This window comes from Nicotiana tabacum, chromosome 13 (genome assembly GCF_000715075.1).
Source record: "Nicotiana tabacum cultivar K326 chromosome 13, ASM71507v2, whole genome shotgun sequence".
Lineage (NCBI taxonomy): Eukaryota > Viridiplantae > Streptophyta > Magnoliopsida > Solanales > Solanaceae > Nicotiana > Nicotiana tabacum.
In genome coordinates, this window is record NC_134092.1 from 648546 (window position 1) to 667389 (window position 18844).

Below are 18844 nucleotides of genomic sequence, written 5' to 3' on the forward strand. Positions count from 1 at the left end.
CCCAAGATCGGATGATATTCGCAGAGCTACCTGGATCCACTAAGACACGCTTAACTTGAACTTTATTTAATAGGATAGAAATTACCAGAGCGTCGTTGTGAGGTTGAGATATACCCTCAACTTCTTCAATTCCGAATGATAAAGTGCCCTCGGGTACATAACCTCGAGTTCGTTTTTCCCCTGTGGCCGGTATCTTGCCGTATTTGAGCACGGGTCCTTGTGGAGTATCGACCCTACCGATAATCATATGAAAGATGTGCATACGTTCCTCTTGTTTATCTTATTTGCTAGCATCCCTTTCTCTGAAGTGATTCTTGGCTCGGTCACTGAGGAACTCTCGAAGGTGGCCCTCATTGAATAGACGGGCTACATCTTCTCTTAATTTTCTGCAATCCTCGGTCCTGTGGCCATGCGTACCATGATATTTGCACATCGAATTCGGGTTCCTTTGGGAAGGGTCGGTTTTTATGGGATCTGGGCCACCTAATATCTTTGATTCTTCCGATCGCCGATACAATGCCCGATGCGTCGACGCTGAAATTTTACTCCGATAGCCGAGGTGCCTCTATAGGATCGGCATATTTATCAAAACCACTCTTGCTCATAAGCCCTCGAGAATTTTATCCTCGATCACTCCTTCGATAGCGACATTGCATGTCGAACCGTTGTTCATTCGATCTGCGACGTACGGTTAATATCGGTCTCTGTTCGGCCTTTGCTCTCTATCGATGTCCCTCTGGTTTTTAATAGCTGTCCCTTTCTGATGCACGGATCCGGAAGGAGCTCCCAACTAGTAGTCTTCGACCCTAATTTTTGACTGATATCGGTTGTGTACATCCGCCCAAGTTATCGCTGGATACTCAGTCAAATTTTGCTTCAACCGACATGATGCTATTGAACTTTGCCGTTCAACCCTTGGGTGAAAGATTGGACGGCCCAGGCGTCTGTGACCGGTGGCAATTCCATGCGTTCCATTTGAAATCGGGACACAAACTCAGCATTTCATTACCCTTTTGTTTTACTTTGAAGAGGTCTGATTTCCTCGTTGCAACCTTTATGGCACCAGCATGTGCCTTTACAAATGAATCCGCTAACATGGCAAAATAATCTATGGAATTTGGTGGCAGAATATGATACCAAATCATCGCTCCCTTCGAGAGGGTCTCTTCGAATTTTTTCAATAACACGGATTTGATCTCATCGTCTTCCAATTCGTTACCCTTGATGGCACACATGTAAGAGGTGACATGTTCGTTGGGATTGGTCGTACTGTTATATTTGGGAATTTCGGACATACAGAATTTTTTGGGGATTGGTTTTGGGGCTGCACTCGAGGGAAAAGGCTTTGGTATGAATTTTTTCAAATCCGACCCTTTTACCATTAGTGAAGCTCCGGGATCTGATCGACCTTGGAATTATATGTTTTTACTTTTTTATCGTTGGCTTCGACTCATTTTATGAGTTCCTCGAGTAATTTAGTAATTTCGGGAGTAGTCCCCGATTCTTGCTCGTTTGACTTCACTATGGCTGGATCCGTTCTGTGGGTGATTTCTCGAAGCGGATTGGGCTCCGGCCTACTTTGTACCTGAGTTTGGCTCTGCAACTGAGCTATCGCTATTTGCTGGGCTTGTAACATCTCGAAAATCATCTGTAAGCTGACTCCGATCTCCCCCACATTATGGGTGTTTCGAGCTACGGATCGAGTACCACCTTGAATGCTTTTTTCCGGTTCGAAATGTTGGTTCGCCTCAAGAGCCACTTGCGAATTGACGTCTAGCGGTACTTTGACTCGGATTTCAGGTACTTCGACTCGAGTTTCAGTGACATCGTTAAGTGGCCTTCCGGCCCTGGGTATTAAGTTGTTAGTTTCATCTTGAAGGCCGGCTTCGTGGTCGATAGGTAAAGCCACCAATCGAGGGTTTGCCATTGCTGATTTAAAGTTGTAAACTGGTGTGTATTGAAGATTTGTATCAAACAACCACTGTTTCCCTTAGCCCCATGGTGGGCGCCAAAATTTTTACCCGAAAAATCAGATATAGTTAAATTTATAAGTAGTTCTAAGGATATGTGATATAGCTTAACATAAATCATACGTAGAAGTAGAAATGTTTAGATTCTTGGCTATAAACGAGAGATAAATTATTGAATAAGAAGAGTGAGTATGCTGAGTAAAACAAGCTCAAGAGATTTATTCTTCAACAAGAGAAATAGTTTTTTCTTACAATGTGTGCCTTCCCTATGCTTACAAGGATTCCCCCTTTATAGTAGAGGAATCTTACTTTATTTATTAAAAAAAAAAAATATATAGTGGAGAACCCATGATAAATTATCTCTTTCTCGATTCCTGCCAAGATTCTCTCCCCTAGTGCGGTTGCAATGGCTCTTATCTGCGAGCTCGATACTGGCTCGAGCTCGGTATTGGGTCGAGCCCTCGACCTTGGTTCGAGTTCGACATTCGGGGTGAGTGTCAATCGGTCTGTGCGTCTCCGACATCCTTCACGTTGCTTAGCGGTTCGATTTGGTCATGGGCTCGATAATGATATCGAGCCGATTCCTCGATCGGTCTTGGAGCTCGAAGCTTGTTTGTACTATCTTCGGAACTCGTCTCGAAGTCTCACTTCGATCGCTTACCATTCGAACTCGATCAAACGTACGAATGCCGAAATCTATTTCAATCGTATATACAAATAGAACTCGAACATGTGTATTTTTTTAATCTTCTAGAAATTGCTCAAGATACAATATGCGCACGTACCGTTTAAAAGGGAAAATAATATTTGGATTGAAAAACACCTTAGAAGCACATTAATAAAAAAGGAAATCATTTCAATCATTGGGGAACACCATAAATGGATAAAAGTGTAAAACCTTTAGTTGGATAACCCAAAAATTCAGCGGGTATATCTGCAAGAATAAAAAGATAGAAACTGTATAGGAACGGACAGAAAAACCTTAACTTTCAAAAAAGTACAGAAACGGTCAGACAAAACTCAAAAAGGTAAACTTCAAAAATTCTAGTACTCCGTATACAGATAGAAACTGACAGACAAATCTGAGAATTCAATGCAGAGAGAGAGAGAGAGAGAAACAAACAGCTGCCTTAATCACAGCTGTAACATATTCTTAAAAAATTCAAAGTTTTCTGTCAACATAAACCATTTTGGTTGACACCCACTTCTGAAAATAAGGCTATAGGGAGAAAGGTCAAAGACTCAAAGTGTATCAGCTAAAGAAATCATTAATAGAACTTTGCTTCTAAGAGAGAAAAGTTGAAGTCAATATAATTCACGTCTTGGAAGAAAGGGGGTTGAGTGCAACAAATTCTGTTTGTTTACTACCCGTCAAGTTGGAATCTTTTTTATTGATTCTTAAATTTTACTGTAAGTTTCCATGTTGGTTTTTTTTTTTTCTGAATTCTTCTGTTTAATACAGTAGTTTTTTTTCTTCTTTCTTTTGGCTGGTTTGGTTATATCTGATATCTTTGTTTTTGTGATAGGAAATTAAAAATGGGGTTGATTTCTGGGATTCTGATGGGGATGATATTTGGAGTCGGTTTAATGGCGGCTTGGAAACATATGATGAGGTATCGAAGCGCCAAGCGAGTTTCAAAGGTATAATTTCATGTCTTTGATATGTGTGAATTACTACCAATTTCTCTTTGGTAATTTGGTGTGCTTATGGTGTTGAAGATTGGTGTTGTAATGATCTCGGGCTTTGGTCTTTGCTGAACATCATTACGGGTGAAATAGTTAAAGTTGACTCTTATTTTTAATTTGAGTAATTTGTCTAATTTCACAATTTGCAATGGCTAATTGAGGTTATATTTAAAAGAATTGTTACGAAAGGTCTCATATAGCCGACTCCAGCTAGCTCGCATGAACCTGTTGCTGTCATTGGAAGAGAAGAAGGACAAATACTTTATAAAATTGCTCAAAATGAAATGGATAGTTGTCTAAATTTTGCACACGGAGCTCTATTTTATTTATTTATTTTTTATTGGTAAAAGTATCTCTCAGATGAAGCTTCTAGGGGGGATTGGGCATAAAACTATTGAACTTTTGCTGCCTCGTTCTGTGATAGTTTTGCTGCTTCGTTCTCTACTCTGTTACACAATGAAAGTTTTCTCCTCAATTTGCTATGAGGAGTAGGAACTATTCACTGGTTGGTTCAATACTAGTGTGCATGGTGTTTCTTATCGTACTTGTTATGACGGATCATTTAGATTCTGAAGTGCTGCAGCTGCTTTTCCCTTCTGAAAGGCTGATATTTATCTTTTCGTCGTATTTGCTCCTTTGACAGGCAGTAGAGGTAAAACTAATGGGCTCCCTCAACAGGGACGATCTAAAGAAAATGTGTGGCGATAATTTTCCTGAATGGATATCATTCCCAATTTATGAACAGGTTGGTGGGATTCAATAGTTTGTTTTCCCCCTCATATGGTTGACATTTCTGTTCTGTCTTTCATAGAATGCTTAACCCACCGTACTGGCTTTGACTGAAAAACACTTCCGATAAGCTAAGGAAGAACTCAAAGAATCAGTTTGTTAAGGTATATTTGGACCGGGTTGATGAAAATGAAATCATCAATGTCTGTAACATATTTAAATGAATTTCTTCTCGCTCAACTCATTAGATTATGCTAGTGTTCTTGCTTTTGTGAGTTTAAGAAAGATTTACTCGGTTCTTCTTTGTTTAATGAAGTTTATTCTTTGTGCTATAGTCACCAATGATGTCTTGTTGTGCTTTAGAGATGAGGTCATTGAAGTGGGTTCTACTTTTGTGGCTTTATGAATTAGAACAAGAAAAGACACTGCTAAGTGGTGATGAACATGAGGAAAACACTTTTTCTAGATAGGGAGTCAGGTGATAAAGAAATGGAATTTGGGCCTAACGGTTGGTCACATATTGCAAAGGAAAGCAAGACTAATGTAAATACGTGAGATTAGATTAGTGAGAGGACAGAAAAATATCTGATAATAGTTATCTCCTTTCCTGATCTTATGAGTGGCAGTCGTGAGTCTTGGAAGCTATGCATCATTTGGTGTTTTTACATGTTTCCTTTATGCAATCTAGAGAAATAAAGCATAATGCGCATTGTCAATGTTACATTTCTCTCATTTTACAGCTAGCACTCATGTAGGTACCCTGGAGAGATAGGTGCAGGAGAGAGCTTTTCGAAAAAGGGGAGGAACATGACTTTGTACAACTTAGGGCTTGTCTTTTATTTTGTCTCAAAACTTTTGGAGCGCCCACCAAGTTCCTGTAGGCATAGATGAGTAGGTGTCTTATGAGTAGACAATATCTTTGTGCGGCTCTTTCTTTTTGGTATACCTATACGAGGTATTTTCCCCACAACATCAATAAAATGATACTTCCATCGGAAAATATTTGTCTCATGCTGTTTCGCGCTGGCAGGTCAAATGGTTGAACAAACAATTGAGCAAACTGTGGCCATTTGTTGCCGAGGTAAGCTTTTGGCTCTTGTCTTGTGCAATTTTTGCTTCATAAATCATTTCTGGTAACTTTACTATCAATCAAATTGTGCTTCGCACAGCTAATTAAATTGGAGGTTCTTTTTAAGTGATAAAAAAATGAAGTTTTCTTCTATTATCAGTGTAATGACCAAATTTTCTGTTATAGTGATCCCCAACCTTTTCTCCTCTTTAGAGAATCTCCCCTGAAATTTAGTCATTCCCTAGTATGCTACTTGTTCTATACAGAGTTGTGGATCTGGTTTCAGAAAGCAGAGTTACGAGCACAGGACTTCAATGCTTGCGAGCTGCTTTCCTTGTATTGCTTTCCTATATCGAATCAGATATGGTGGTTGCTCAGCATGAATAATTTAGACAATAAAGTTAACATTCTTCATGTGGAAACACTTGTATCAATGTCAAAATGTTAGTTAGATCAATAACATTTTGTCTCATAGTGTGGTTGAACGAGGTTTCTCATTTGCAAATGCCATGTTATAAAGTCATAAATCTTACCTCTTGTATATTGGCTATGCAGGCAGCCGAGGCTATTATAAAAGAATCCGTTGAACCTCTTTTAGAAGATTATCGACCTCCTGGAATTACTTCATTGAAGTTCAGCAAATTGTCCTTAGGAACTGTGGCACCTAAAATTGAAGGTACCAACATAAACCATTCATTTTCACCGATCAACCAAAAAAAGCTGTTCATTGTTCAGTTATTTGCTTAAATCAAATTTATTACTGGATTACCTACCAGCACATCCTTAGTGCTTTCAAACATTGTATTTCTTCATTGTTAATTGATTTGTACTTTGGTTCTACATATGAATTGCCTCTTAACTGTATAACAGTTTGATGACTTGATCAGGGACAGAAAGTCTAAGTTTAGAATTTATGCAGCCTATTTCCTGCAATCAAGTTTTCAAGATAATAAGTACATTTAATTAGTTTTGCATAACTGACCTTGGTCTTTTAATACTCAGTGATCGGGTTGCATTATTCCCAATATATTTTCTCTTGTTACATCTGGAAAAGAAAAGTCAGTTTGTCTTAGTGGGAGTTCTCTGCTGCTACACTTATCGTGATTATGCTAGTTTTCTAGTTTTTGACCTTTGAGATTCATCTGTATTTTTGTATGAAGTTTTAAATCTTCTTCAGTTCATTTACGCTCATGATTCGATTCCAAAAGAACTTCATGAGATGGTGGTCATGCAAGTTTTCTATATGATTTTTACTGTCTTTGTTGAAGAACAGGAGAAAAATCTATCGACATTACTTTTGTGAGAACACGATGATATTGTGTTAATGGTTTGAAAAGTCACCTGAATAGTTACAGCTTTATATACTACTCCCTCCGTTTCATTTTATGTTTCATAGCTTGACTGGGTAAAAGTGTGTATGACATACCAAAAACACCTTTTAAATCTTGTATCTTCAGCTAGTTTCATTTTAAATTTTGCTTCATGTCCCTTAATGGAAACAAAATACTCCTACATTGAGCTTATCTCTAGTCATGATATTATTGCATCCCCAATAAAACTTTTGGTGTCTATTTCATGCGTCAGATTCTTTAATGAGTTTGTATTAGTTGACACAGCAATTTAACTTCTTTTGGGGGGAGAAATGCAGGTATTCGTGTTCAAAGCCTTAAAAATGATCAAATTACCATGGATATTGACCTTCGATGGGGTGGTGATCCCAATATAGTGTTAAGTGTGCAAGCTGCAATGGTTGCTTCGATACCCATTCAGGTAGGTGCCTAGACTCTTTCACCCGTCTACAGATCCGAAGGAAAAAACAAATCTTTCACCTCTCAATTTTGCTCTGGACATTGTTCCTCTGATGACTAACCAACGCCTGAATTGGTTGCAGTTGAAAGATCTTCAAGTCTTCACAGTTATTCGTATTATCTTCCAACTAGCTGAGGATATTCCTTGCATCTCTGCTGTTGTTGTTGCTTTACTTTCAGAGGTATAGCCTAATTCTATCATTGAATATTCTATTCTTCGGTTCGGTCCCATTGAATTGTGGTCCTCTTAATTCCTGTTCTGACATTTTCTTCCTGGGGGAGACGGGGAAGGGGGTGTGGATGGAAGTTGGTGGACATGGGAATCATGTTCTACACCCTTCCCCCCTCCCTCCGTTCTCCCCAAGAGAGAGAGGTGGGGGAGGGGAGGAGGCACTTTTTCTTGATCTTGGTTGTATCACGCTTTTAGTGTTTCCTTAGACAATGTGTTGATAAAACAATCTTGGTTGAGACACTTGAGTATAAGCACACCTGATTCTTTTCCTTGGCCAAAGCACGCGGAAACATTGTATGGATACATTTGTTGATAGGTATAGTAAAGATTCAAGGCTGTGTGAACCCCTCATTTAACAGCTAGGCTCTTAAAGATCAGACACCTTTTTTAAGTGTGCAAAACTCTGGATGATGCTTCTTGATAAATATTTGAAGTGGTTAGAATTCTGAATTATGTGGCATGTATGTTTCTCCCTTTTGCTTATGCAATTTTGTGGGAGCTCAATTTGAAATTCCAGTAACAAACAACTAGGCTAGATGACATGTGATACTCATTTTTGCATAGTCCTAGAACCAATCGTTTATAATTGCTGAGTGCTCCTATTTTCAGAACGCAAATGTGCCGCCACTCTTATTTTCAAGATTCTTACATTCTGATGTATATTTTTGTTACTGACTCCTTGTTTGTTTCTATCAGCCAAAACCAAGAATTGATTATACATTGAAGGCTATTGGTGGTAGTTTAACAGCTCTTCCTGGAATTTCGGATATGATTGATGTAAGTGTTTAATTGGCTCTCTCGCTGGACATTTCTTGTTCAAATTATTATTCCAAGACTAACAATGGTTTGTTTCTCATTGAAAGGATACTGTAAATTCAATTGTCACAGATATGCTAGAATGGCCTCATAGAATTGTCGTTCCAATTGGTGGAATACCCGTGGATACTAGGTATCTTCAATTTTGAAGTATTTTGGCCATTGATAATAGATCTGTCTTTTCCTCCCCGGGATCTCTCTCTCCGTGTGTGTGTGTGCGCGCGCGCGTGTGGTTAAGATTTTCTCTTTCTGCAATGTTTTCACTGCTTACAATCCATCACCTTTAGTGATGGATTGTGCGATTCAGCTCATTATTTAGAATATCCTGTAAGCCAGTTAGTTCCCTCCTCTCAGAGTTTCGGAGAAACCTTCATTCCTGATTTTAAGCTTCAAGTGGTCTGTGTTATAAGCTGTATTACCATCCTACTTTGTTTGAGTTTGCTTTCAAAATTGAATTCAAATGCTGCTAAATTTTTAAATGACGACTGAGCATGTTTAATTCCACTGCTTTCTCTAATTTGTGCTTACTGTACCTTTTGTCCTGTTTCACTTTGTTTTGAAACCAATATGATGTTTTTCGTTGTTTCTTCCATGTCTCCCATCAGCGTAGTCTTTTGGATGGAATGTAAAGTCTGGTCTTGTCACATATCTTTATTATATTTTCATTTTTATGTAACTGTTGTTTGTGTTTCCCATGCAGTGATTTGGAGCTTAAGCCACAGGGCAAGCTTACAGTGACCATAGTCAGGGCTAATGGCTTAAAGAATCATGAAATGATTGGAAAATCAGATCCATATGTAGTCTTATACATTCGCCCACTATTCAAGCTTAAGACGAAAACCATCGACAACAACCTAAATCCGGTTTGGGACCAGACATTTGAGTTGATTGCAGAAGATAAGGAGACTCAATCTCTTATTCTCGAGGTCTGAATTTCTGCACCTTTCTCTCATTTCTGCCTGGACTCTGCTCTCTCTACAATATACGCACTGCAATTTAATTGTGTATGTGAGAATTAATGTGGTACTTTATCACTTTGGACAGGTATATGATAAAGACATTGGGCAAGACCAGCGAATGGGCGTTACAAAGTTGTCTCTGAATGAGCTGGAAGCGGAGACCCCAAAAGAAATTGAATTAAGGTTACTTCCAAAACTTGACATGCTCAAAGTCAAAGACAAGAAAGATAGAGGGACTATCACAGTGAAGGTACATGACAAAGTCAAGTGTTATGTTATTGAAGTTTTACGTGTTGTATTGAGGCTTATTGATTGCGGTTGCAGGTGTTGTATCATGAGTTTAACAAAGAAGAGCAGTTAGCAGCTCTGGAGGCAGAGAAGAAGATCCTAGAAGAAAGAAAGAGGCTAAAGGCAGAAGGGGTCATTGGCAGCACTATGGACGCCCTTGACGGGGCAGCATCGATCGTTGGTTCAGGCGTTGGCATGGTGGGGACGGGCATTGGTGCAGGCGCAGGAATAGTAGGAAGTGGTCTTGGAGCTGTTGGCAGTGGACTAAGCAAAGCTGGAAAGTTTATGGGAAGGACCTTCACAGGACAGTCCAGCTCCAGCCATGCAAGGAAGAGGAGTGGTTCCTCTACTCCAGTAAACTCTCTTCAACAAAATGGAGGTGCATAGGCTCTGCCTTAGTTTTGTGAACTAGAAACTTACTAGTGTTTATAAACTTATTGGCTTTAGATCAGATATCATAGTCTTTGACCCCCCGACGTTATTCAAATACTATGAATCAACATTTTGCCAACAATTAAGTTTCGTGTTCTCAAGCCATATGAATCCCCACTTTCCACATTCTGATTTTGTAGAATTACTTTGACGGATTTCAATTGGCCTGAAATTTTATACATACATAGGAAACGGCGTAGTGGCTTAAATTTATCGCTTCGTTGTGACTTTCGGGTTCATTTTATGGTGTTTCATGGTCATGCAACACAAGTTTGTGATTATATTCACTCTTTTGTGTGTATTAATAAATACTAAGTTTGTAGAATTTTTAGCTAACTTAATAGTACAACATTGTTTTTTATACTGTCAAAAAAAAAACTATTTGCTAATAATGGATGAACAATGATATTATCACATACTATGGACATTGTGTGGGCTACCATGCTTGTTTAGAGGAATATTAGGGGGACAGCTTGGGCTACCGTGCTTGTTTAAAGGAGGAAACATATTTCTTTTTATTTTTGTTAGGCAAAAATAAGTTTACAGCTGACCTATGGCCCAAATTCTCCTTACACACTTTTTGCGAACAAAAATTATTTTACACACGTAACTTTTCTAAAATGTGTCTAAGACACTTAATTTTTTATTCCAATCCTTATTTAGATGACAAGTGTCAAAATTTTAAATTTTTTCTTTCTCTTCACATTATTTGGTCTCCTCTTTGAACACCCCCTCCGACACCCGGTCTCCTTCCTCATCTCACACCATTTTCTTCTCTTGAAAAACTATGGCTATTTATTAATTCACATTCAATTTGAAATTGTTAAAACGATTTGAATTATTTTTCTCGTAGATCCCTAGTTTTTTGGTTCTTTAGCTGCTGGTTTTTTCCATACACTTTTCATTTTCGATTTGTTTTAAGATTTAATTTGTTGTCTTCTTCCCCATTCTCTGTTCACAACTTTCAAAAATTGATAAACGAAACTAAATAATCGAGAAAAATTACAGAGCTCTATTGCCTCATTTTGCGGCACACACCAACACAATATAGATTCTCTTTTTCATTCTCCACCCATCTTCTCTTTATCCGATGCCACCATGAATAGCCGCTTAGCAAAGTTCGGGTCGAGTTTCCAGTCAAATTTTCACGGTGAAATGCAATGTGAAGTTTTTATCTTTTTTTTTCATATTTATTTTCAAGTAGTTTTTGTGAAATTTAAATGGGTCTTCAAATGAATTAGAAATAAGTTATTAGGTGGGTTCGAAGTGAAACAATCTGTTTGATTGTTGTAAAATGAGCTATTTAATTTTAAAATTTTGGCTTGGGCTCCTAAAGTTGGCTTGGGCTCCTAAAGTTCTCTTGAATCTGAAGGTGGTTCTGTCTGGTTTTCTTCTTGTCAGAGAAATGCTTGCAAAAGAGAAAGAGATAGAATTACAAAGGGGTATATATGTAAATTTTAAGTGTTTTATTTTTTAAAAAATTTAATAACACGTGTCACGACCTTATTGGTACGTGACATTACTCATATTTTGAAAAAGTGGTCAAGAAAAAAGTAGTGTGTCTTAGACACACTCTAGAAAGGTTGAGTGTGCAAGGTGATTTACGTCCGCAAAAAGTGTGCAAGGGGAATTTGTAGGTCAGGTGGCAACTTATGTATTTTGCCTTTTTGTTAATACAAAGTTTTTAAGGTACTATGAAAACGAGAAAAGTAAAAGAGTTACAAGATAGTTAGCTTTGCTACAAACTTTAGAAAGCAACATGTCGTTGTATTTAAATTTAGAAAAATGACACTGTATAGTCGCTGTAAAAAAAATAGCCGAAAAAATATCTAAAATTTATATATATATATTTTTTATATATACATTATGTATGTTTGTTTAATGTCATTTTCAGGACAAAGAAGATACCCGAAGATTGGCGGCAGAGTTTGATGATCCCGTTGTATAAAAACAAAGGTGATATCCAGAATTGTAACAACTATAGGGGTATCAAGCTGCTGAGTCATACTATGAAAGTATGGAAAATGGTGGTGGAGATGAGGGTGCGACGTAGTGTTACTATTTTCGAGAATCTGTTCGGATTTATGCTGGGACGGTCGACGACAGAAGCCATTCACCTTGTGAGGAGATTGGTGGAGCAGTATAGGAAAAGGAAGAAAGACTTGCATTTGGTATTCATCGACCTAGAGAAGGCCTATGATAAAGTCTCGCGAGAGGTCCTATGGAGATGTTTGGAGGCTAGTGGTGCCCCGGTGGCGTACATTAGGGCGATTAAGGACATGTACGAGGGAGCGAAGACTCGGGTGAGGACTGCGGGAGGAGACTCAGATCATTTTTCAGTGGAGATGGGGTTACATCAGGGATCGGCTCTTAGCCCATTTTTGTTTGCTTTAGCATTAGATACGCTGACGCGTAACATACAAGGGGAGGTTCCATGGTGTATGCTATTTGCTGATGACATAGTCCTAATTGACGAGACGCGAGGCGAAGTTAATGCTAAATTGAAAGTTTGGAGACAAACGCTAGAGTCTAAAGGTTTTAAGTTGAGTATGTCGAAAACTGAGTACTTGGAGTGTAAGTTCAGTGAGGGGATGCATGAAGAAGAAGTGGAAGTGAGGATTGGTACTCCGGTCATCCCTAGAAGAGACAATTTTAAATATCTTGGGTCTATTATTCAAGGCAACGGGGAGATTGACGAGGATGTTACTCATCGTATTAGAGCGAGGTGGATGAGATGGAGGCTCGTATTGGGGATTTTGTGTGATAAAAATGTGCCACTTGGACTTAAGGGCAAGTTCTACAAAGTGGTAGTTAGACCAACTATGTTGTATGAAGCTGAGTGTTAGCCCGTCAAGAAATCCCATGTCCAAAAGATGAAAGTAACTGAAATGAGGATGTTGAGATGGATGTGCGGGCATACTAGGAAAAGGAAAGACAGGATTAGGACCGAAGTTATTAGGGACAAGGTAGGTATGGCATCTGTGGAGGACAAGTTGCGGGAATCAAGGCTGAGGTGGTTCGGGCATGTTAGGAGGAGAGACATGGATGCTCCAGTGAGGAGGTGTGAGAGGTTATCCATGGCGGGTCTGAAGAAGGGAAGGGGTAGGCCTAAGAAGTATTGGGGAGAGGTAATTAGGTAGGACATGTCATTGCTTCAGCTTACCGAGGACATGACCCACGATAGGAAGGTATAGAGGTCGAGGATTAGGGTTGTAGGTTGACAGATAGTAGTGTGTTCCTCCAAGGCCATTCAATAGTACTAGGACTATTTTTGTAATTTTCTATTTACAGTTCTTTATTACGCATGTTGCGGCATTCGCACACATTACTATGTTACATTATTGCTAACATTCTTTGCTACTTGGTGCTTTATTTTCATTGTTTCTTGAGCCGAGGGTCTATCGGAAACAACCTCTCTATCTCTATGAGATAGGGGTAAGGTCTTCGTACACTTCCCCAGACCCCATTTATGGGATCAAATTGGGTTTGTTGTTGTTGTTGTTGTTGTATGTATGTTATATACAAAAATTATACAAATTTTATACACTTTTTCGGCTACCCAATATAAATAGTTTATGAAGCAGGCTAAAAGTGATAATACCCCTTTAAAATTCATTTAACAATGGATCTCGAATCAAATCTTACATAGAGAATATGAAAATCGAAGCCCATTGGATATGACTACTATGATTGCTTTTTTATTTTATTTTATTTGGAATCCTCTAAATTATATGAAAAAACTAACAGAAAAATGGATAAGTACAGTTGTCCTTTGAAATTAAAGTCTCTGATCTCAAACAGGAGTAGGAAGAACAAAAAAATATTTGGTTTTGAATTGTTTCAGTTCTAAGCTAATATTTGAAAACAACAAATTAAAGAACGAAGCAATTGAAGTTTATTTTAGTAGGGGAAATTTTTGTAAAGACAAAATATTCGGTATTTGAAGATGAAAAAAAACACAAATCAGTATATGTAGATGATCAACAGTGGCATCTCCATTTGATTGCCTAGCTACACTAGGCATACTACACATCTTGCAGATTGTGGGATAGCAAATTGTAAACATTTTTTTTACAATATATACAATATATACACTTTGAGTGTAATGAAATCCAAGCTTGTGAAAGAGGAAAGACTTTAGTTTCCAAATTTATCCAGAAAGCTATGGATGGTGGGAGTAGGAACCAATTGATGCTTTGTGACAACTACCAATTGAAGTATTTTAGTCAAAAACCAATGTGCAAATACAGACAAGATGAGTTGCTCGCATGGTCATTATCTACCACCTACAATTAGTGGCGGAAGCAATTCTGCTAAGGGGTTCAAAAAAGAAAAATATTAAAAAAATTAAAGCTAGTGGGAATTGAACCAATGAACTTACAAAGATTTTGAACCCCTTGACCACTAAATTATGCATTTGGGTTGTGTCAAGGGGATTCAAAACATAATATATAGAGATAAAAAATAAATTTTGTCTTATATATTCAATGTAATTTTTCGGCGAATGGGGTTCGGGTACTCCTTCCCTAAATCCGCCCATGCCTACAACTCTAGGAATCAAAAAAAAAAAAAATACAAAAAACGTGCAACTACAGTAGGTCCAATAACCAATTATGCAAAGCTCCGAGAATATATTCAATCAATCAGTTCAACGCCAAATATTCAAATTTTGATAAAAGAGACACATATATTCCAGTCAAAATATTCTCACGTGATGCACTAACACCAGTAAACTGTCAAGTAGGGAGTTCTTAGATGCATCGACTACATAGAGTCAAAGACCCCTTTTAACGAGGGGGTGGGACGGATTTATAGTTTCTAATATTGGTGCAATTATGTTGCATTATTTTATTAGTTGAAATCAAGATACACACACATATATATATATATATATATATATATATATATATATATATATATATATATATATATATATATATATATAGTCAAAGGCTCTATAAAAAATACTTTGATCGAAAGTTATTGAGTTCTGAGTTAATAACTTGTCCATATTTAATTAATTTCTTAAGGCAAATACATGATTTGGACAAACGTTATTGGGTTCGACTGAATTCGAAACTTCTATTCTCCCTCCACTCTATTTAAAAGTATTAAAAGATTTTGAACTCATAATTTCTTGAACTTAGAACTTGATCCTATAAATTAAGTTTAAATTATTGATTCGCCTCCGGAGGACAAATGCAGTCAAAACAATTTCGTCCTTATAAAAAGAAAAAAAGACATATCAAACACTCATATTTTGCAAGATTAAGGTGATCTTAGCCCATGTTTAAGGTCTCTTTTGACACGATCTAATTTGTTGCAAAAAGCTCCTTTTAAGAGGAATATATAGTGATCGTTGGACATGAAGGTCCAACATGTATACACTTTGGTCAGTTGCTTTTGATCCCCAAAGCGACTACAGGATAACATAACAAGATCATGCTTACCATATCTAACTTTCTCAGTTCATAATATATCGTCTGATAACTTTACCAAAAAATCACATGCATGTAATTACTTTTTATAATTTTTAGTTCCGCTTTATTTAATTAATAGTTAAAAGGTCAGAGCTTTAATTAACAGACTCCATGCTCAATTTTCCAAATATTAGTTTGGTTGGTTTGAATAATGAAGCAAGGAAGTTTGAAGAATAACAGGTGGTAGTGAAATATTTCCTTAATTAAATATCTTCATGAGCTCCGCCTATATTGTACCATACTTGTCTAATTTCTTTGAACGTACATATCAGCCATGAAGATCCTGCCAAAATAAAAATAAAAATAAAAATTAGAACACCAAAACAATTAGTTTAAAATTCAGTAGAGGTTACGATACTCTAACTGATATATGGCTATGACTGAGAACACAACTTAGAAGACTTGCAATAGAGTTGTATACGGGTAAAATCGGGGACAATGCATACCCCGATTTTCCGGTGAATAAGATGGAAGAAGGGCGCACGAGGATGAAATCGAGGCTGGGAGCCTTTCGTACCGAGACCTATATGTAGACACTGAAATTTTAACAGATCAAGATAAATCCTAAATTCAAGACGACTCTTGAAATATTAAGAGTCTATTAGGGTTACTTGGTGGCTACTCCACCAAAACTCTTATGCCTATAAATAAGGCTACATATGTCCTTCAAAGATGATCTCAGCAATCCCATAGTGCACAAAGAGATCACATATACTATCTCGAAATTCCATAAAAATTCATGAAATATTCATTAGAGATCAAAGACATGTCAAATATGTCTTGCTCAAAGTTCTAGCAATATTCAAGATCCAAATGGAGTGTTGCTATATGCTTCTTGATCATCAAATACATCAAGGAGATGCATATCATCTTACGTTCGAAAAATACGCCGCTAAGGCCCTCGAATTACGGATAACAAATCAGAGGGAAGAATCAAGGGATAAACAGAGTTGTAACCTACAATATTTATCAATAAAATCTTTTTTTTATAGTTGTTTGTAATTGCAGTTTTATTTTTCTGCACAAATTTATTGCAAACAAATTAGCAGAACTCTTAATGAATACAACAACAACAACATACTAAGTATTATCCTACACCATGGGGTCTGGGGCGCAGACCTTACCCCTACCTTGTGAGGGTAGAGAGGCTATTTCCAATAGACCCTCGGCTCTGATCTCTTAATGAATATTTTAAGATTTTAATGGAATTTCAGAGATCGTATATTTGAGTGCATATTCCGGGAGTTTATGGAATTTCTGAGATCGTTTTTGAAGGAAATATGTAGACTTATTTATAGGCATGAATTAGGGTTTGGGTGGAGTAGCCACCAAGTAACCCTAATAGACTCCTAATATTTCAAGAGTCGTCTTAAATTTCAGATTTATCTTGATCTGCTAAAATTTCAGTGTCTACCCCATGAAAGGTGAACAATTTGCTCATCGTTGAGCGCGATAAAGTAACGCTCCCCGGACCCGAAACGAACTCTAAAACCTCGAAAAATATGGCAGACGGTTACACATGACTAACAGAAGGCCGTGATATCCGTACCTAACCGGATATCACAGCGCAGATCTCGCTCGATGTTGGTTACGAATTAGTAATTAACGAGAAAGGAAGATTTTTACCTTTTTTAGACTTGTACTAGGGATGAAACTCTCCTACTATATAGAGGAAAAGTTTTTCTTTGATAACATACATTGTAACACACAAACAAAGGCAATACTAATTCATTTTTCTGCTTTCTAGCTATTGAGAAGTTCTTACTTTACTGTTTGTTCTTTATTCACAATTGGCTTCGAACTGATGGTCCGATCGAGGGCAAAACTAGTGTTCAACCATAGTTCGAGCTGGTCCATAATATTACAGTTGGTTTAATTATTCATTTTGTTTTTAATTCATTTATCTAATATTCTTAATTACTTGTGTTGAATCAATCCACATCCTTAAAATCGCGTACAAATTTAATTGTTATCTATTTTAAGGGTAAACGGTTTGACGTCCACCGTGGGGCTAAGGATAATAGTGGTGATTTGATACAAATCTCCATAACGCACTCTATTTTACGCTTGTTCTTTAAAGTCTTAATTTCATGTCAGTTTGAAAATGTCAAATTCTCAGTCTGCCCACTTGAACATTGACGTTGAGTCTGGCCATCATGGCGTAAACAACAATCTGGTGCCTGGCAACGAGGCACCTCATGCTGATCCCAACAGAGTCCCAGTTGTCAATCCGGTCGATGCTAACTAATAGGTAGCCATCGACGTCAACCTGCCAACTGATCCCAAAAACAGCGTTAGCGGGGGACCCCGTCTAACAGCTCGAGAAGTGCCCGAAGGCGAATGCAATGGGGTAAGCCTACGGTTAATCTTCAAAATATTGGAGGCTTAACAAGTGGTGATAGAGCAGCTACAGAATCAAAGCCACACGCCCAACAGAGTTGAGCCTGAATAGTCTGGGGAAAACAACCGAAGAAATGAGCAGATTACCGAGAGACCGGTGAAACTGAGTCCAGGGTCAATCCCAAAATGATAAGAATGCTCAAAGCATTAACGAAGCGGGTGGAGTCAGGTGAAAAGAAAATTGAGGCCAATGACAAAAAGTGGAAACATACAATTCCAAGATCGATCAAATCCCAGGAGCACCCCCGATATTAAAAGGGCCGGATTCCAAGAATTTTATCCATAAGCCTTTCCCTCCGAGTACGGCACCGAAGCCGATTCCGAAGAGGTTTCGTATGCTCGATATCCCAAAATACAACGGAACCACAGATACGAATGAGCACGTGACCTCCTATACATGCACAATCAAAGGGAATGACTTGGAAGATGATGAAATCGAGTCGGTGTTACTGAAGAAGTTTAGGGAAACTTTGTCCAAAGGAGCAATGATATGGTATCATAACTTACCCCCAAATTCCATTGAATCGTTTGCTATGCTTGTAGATGCTTTCATGAAGGCCCATGCCGGGGCCATCAAGGTCGAGACCAGAAAGTCGGACCTTTTCAAGGTTAAACAAAGGGATAACGAGATGCTCACAAAATTAGTTTCGAGTTTCCAGATGGAATGGATGGACCTGCCTCCGGTCGTAGATGATTGGGCCGTTTAGGCGTTTACTCAACGACTTAACCCCCGAAGCTCCTTGGCTTCATAGCAGCTAAAATAAAATTTGGTAGAGTACCGGCGGTAACTTGGGCTGACGTCCACAACAAGTACCAGTCAAAGATCAGAGTCAAGGACGACCAACTCGGAGCGCCCCTTCTAGGTCTGTTTATCCCATAAGGGCTGACGACAGGTCTAAGAGTGTCGTTGATCATGAGCCAAGGCTTGTCCGAGATTGGTACCAACCATACAGCACAGACCGAAGGGGAAATGGG

General features: G+C 38.2%; 1 protein-coding gene across 3 annotated transcripts; it reads left to right on the forward strand.

Annotated features, from left to right (window-relative positions):
- The first annotated feature begins 2863 nt into the window (after nt 1-2863).
- LOC107826249 (calcium-dependent lipid-binding protein) lies at nt 2864-10198 on the forward strand. Of its 3 annotated transcripts, none has more exons than XM_016653215.2 (12): nt 2864-2998; nt 3497-3611; nt 4300-4401; nt 5416-5466; nt 6010-6130; nt 7103-7224; nt 7346-7444; nt 8191-8271; nt 8358-8443; nt 9011-9236; nt 9355-9519; nt 9594-10198. In XM_016653215.2, the coding sequence occupies exons 2-12, from the start codon at nt 3507-3509 to the stop codon at nt 9942-9944; spliced, it is 1509 nt and encodes a 502-aa protein (XP_016508701.1). In that variant the 5' UTR covers nt 2864-2998; nt 3497-3506; the 3' UTR covers nt 9945-10198. The 3 variants fall into 3 exon arrangements, with proteins under 3 accessions (XP_016508701.1, XP_016508700.1, XP_016508702.1); XM_016653214.2 differs by having other exon boundaries at nt 2945-3380; XM_016653216.2 differs by lacking the exons at nt 2864-2998; nt 3497-3611 and adding an exon at nt 4022-4161.
- Nucleotides 10199-18844: the final 8646 nt, after the last annotated feature.